This window comes from Charadrius vociferus, unplaced genomic scaffold (genome assembly GCF_000708025.1).
Source record: "Charadrius vociferus isolate BGI_N301 unplaced genomic scaffold, ASM70802v2 scaffold411, whole genome shotgun sequence".
Lineage (NCBI taxonomy): Eukaryota > Metazoa > Chordata > Aves > Charadriiformes > Charadriidae > Charadrius > Charadrius vociferus.
In genome coordinates, this window is record NW_009646935.1 from 4159587 (window position 1) to 4161338 (window position 1752).

Below are 1752 nucleotides of genomic sequence, written 5' to 3' on the forward strand. Positions count from 1 at the left end.
CAGAGCTGGTGTCCTTGTTTGGGACAGGAGGGTGGTCAGCTGAGCAGGACTGGGTATTGGGAGAGCTGGCACAGGATCTGGGCCTGGTGTGAGGCTGGGTGGTGGTGGAGAGGCACACGGAGAGCCTTGTCTCTGAGCAGGGAGAGGAGGGTGGGCTGAGAGGTCTCTGCTGCTGCCTGCTGGTCCGGAGCTATCTCGGGAGCCTGACTGCGGATGAGCTGGTGGCTCGGAGAGAGTCAGGGGCTGGAGGTGCTCTGCAGGGTAGAGTCTGACAGCTGTGCTTGTTGCAGATCCCCGGGAAGCTACTGTTCGTCCTGGTGAAGCGCTACCTGTGTGTCACTTCTCTCATGGACAAGCTCAGCAGCGGCATGGAGCAGGGAGGGGAGCAGCAGGACTGCCCTGTGCCCGGCCCGTTCACTGAGGAGAGGAGCCGTGTGAAGCAGGAGTTTGAGTTCAGCATGGCTATGGCAAACCTCATCTTGGAGCTGGTGCACGTGATGGGCTGGGACCACAGCCACAAGCCAGAGCTGCTGCCGCAACAGGAGCTGCGGCCTCGCACCACCCGCTCCATCTTCCAGCACAGGGCCACATCCTGCACTGCTACTCAAGCAGCCCCCACTCCCCCACCAAAAGAGCCCAGCATCTTCAAGACACGCTCAGCTTTCCCAAGCCGCAGCAGCTACGTGGAGTATGTGCAGGCGAACCTGGTGCGTGGTATGCGGGTGCGCATGCTGGAGGACTACGAGCAGGTCAGCGCGGGTGACGAGGGTGACTTCCGCCAGAGCAACGATGGCACTCCGCCTGTGCAGGTATCCTCTGCTGGGAGGGCAGGGGCTGTCGACACGCCTGTCTGCTCTGTTGTGCTGTAGGAAGCCTGCAGCCTTGCATGGGAGCAGTGGGGTTGGTCTTGCTTTCCCTCAGCTCTGTGTGTCTTGGGCTCTTCTCCTCAGGTGTACTGGCAAGCCCTGGGCTGTACATACTGGGTTCACTGGCACATGGTGGAGATCATTGGCCCTTCAGGGCAAGAGGAGCATGAGGGCCAGGAGAAGGTGTCCACCCTAACATACAGCCACAAACTGGCGGCAGGTGAGCAGCCTGTCAGCTGGGCCTGCAGCTTTTCTCCCCAGCCCTTCTGCAGCTGCACGCTGGCACTGTGGTTCTTCCGGGGCTGGATGTCCGAGTGCGTTGCCCTGGCTGGTCCAGGCACTGTGGGAACAGGTTGGGGGAGCAGTGAGCCAGAGGTGCCCATTTTGAGCGTGTGCTTTCTCCCAAGAGGTTCAAATGAGATGGGAATCCCCATCTCTACAGCATGTTCCCCCTGTCTGACTGCCCTCCTGTCAACTCCCTTTCCCACAGCAAGCTGTGGGACAGCAGGGACCTCTTCTGCCCAGATGGTCCACATGAGCTCTTTCACTAGTAATGGATATGACAAATTTGACATAGGATCTGATCCTAGTATCATTTGTATGTGTGACATGCGTGTCTTCCAGTAAAACTGGAAGGGAGAATGGCTGATTTAGGGGCATTCGGGGGCTGTACTCCCTGCCTTACCTGGGGGAGCAGCCAACCAAGGCTGCAGAGACCCTGAGCCGTGCCGAGTGGTGGAGGCGCCTGTTCTTCGTGAAGAAGCTGGAAGTGCAGGAGCAGGAAGAGATCACCTGCCTCATCCAGCAGGACCTGGGAGAACAAGTATGGGCCAGATCCCCTGGGGACTTCTGGCAGTGCAGCCTGTCTCCCTGTTCTGGCACTGGC

The 1752-nt window shown here is 59.5% G+C and overlaps 1 protein-coding gene across 1 annotated transcript in view; it reads left to right on the forward strand.

Annotated features, from left to right (window-relative positions):
- Positions 1–1689, forward strand: part of LOC104295168 (cullin-9-like) — a gene marked incomplete at its 3' end in the record, with an annotated part of 3162 nt that extends 1473 nt beyond the window's left edge. Inside the window, exons 2-4 of the mRNA XM_009894875.1 lie at positions 291–809; positions 951–1097; positions 1564–1689. Of these exons, the coding sequence (XP_009893177.1) occupies positions 291–809; positions 951–1097; positions 1564–1689 (792 nt within the window). The remainder of the gene's footprint in view (positions 1–290; positions 810–950; positions 1098–1563) is intronic.
- Positions 1690–1752: the final 63 nt, after the last annotated feature.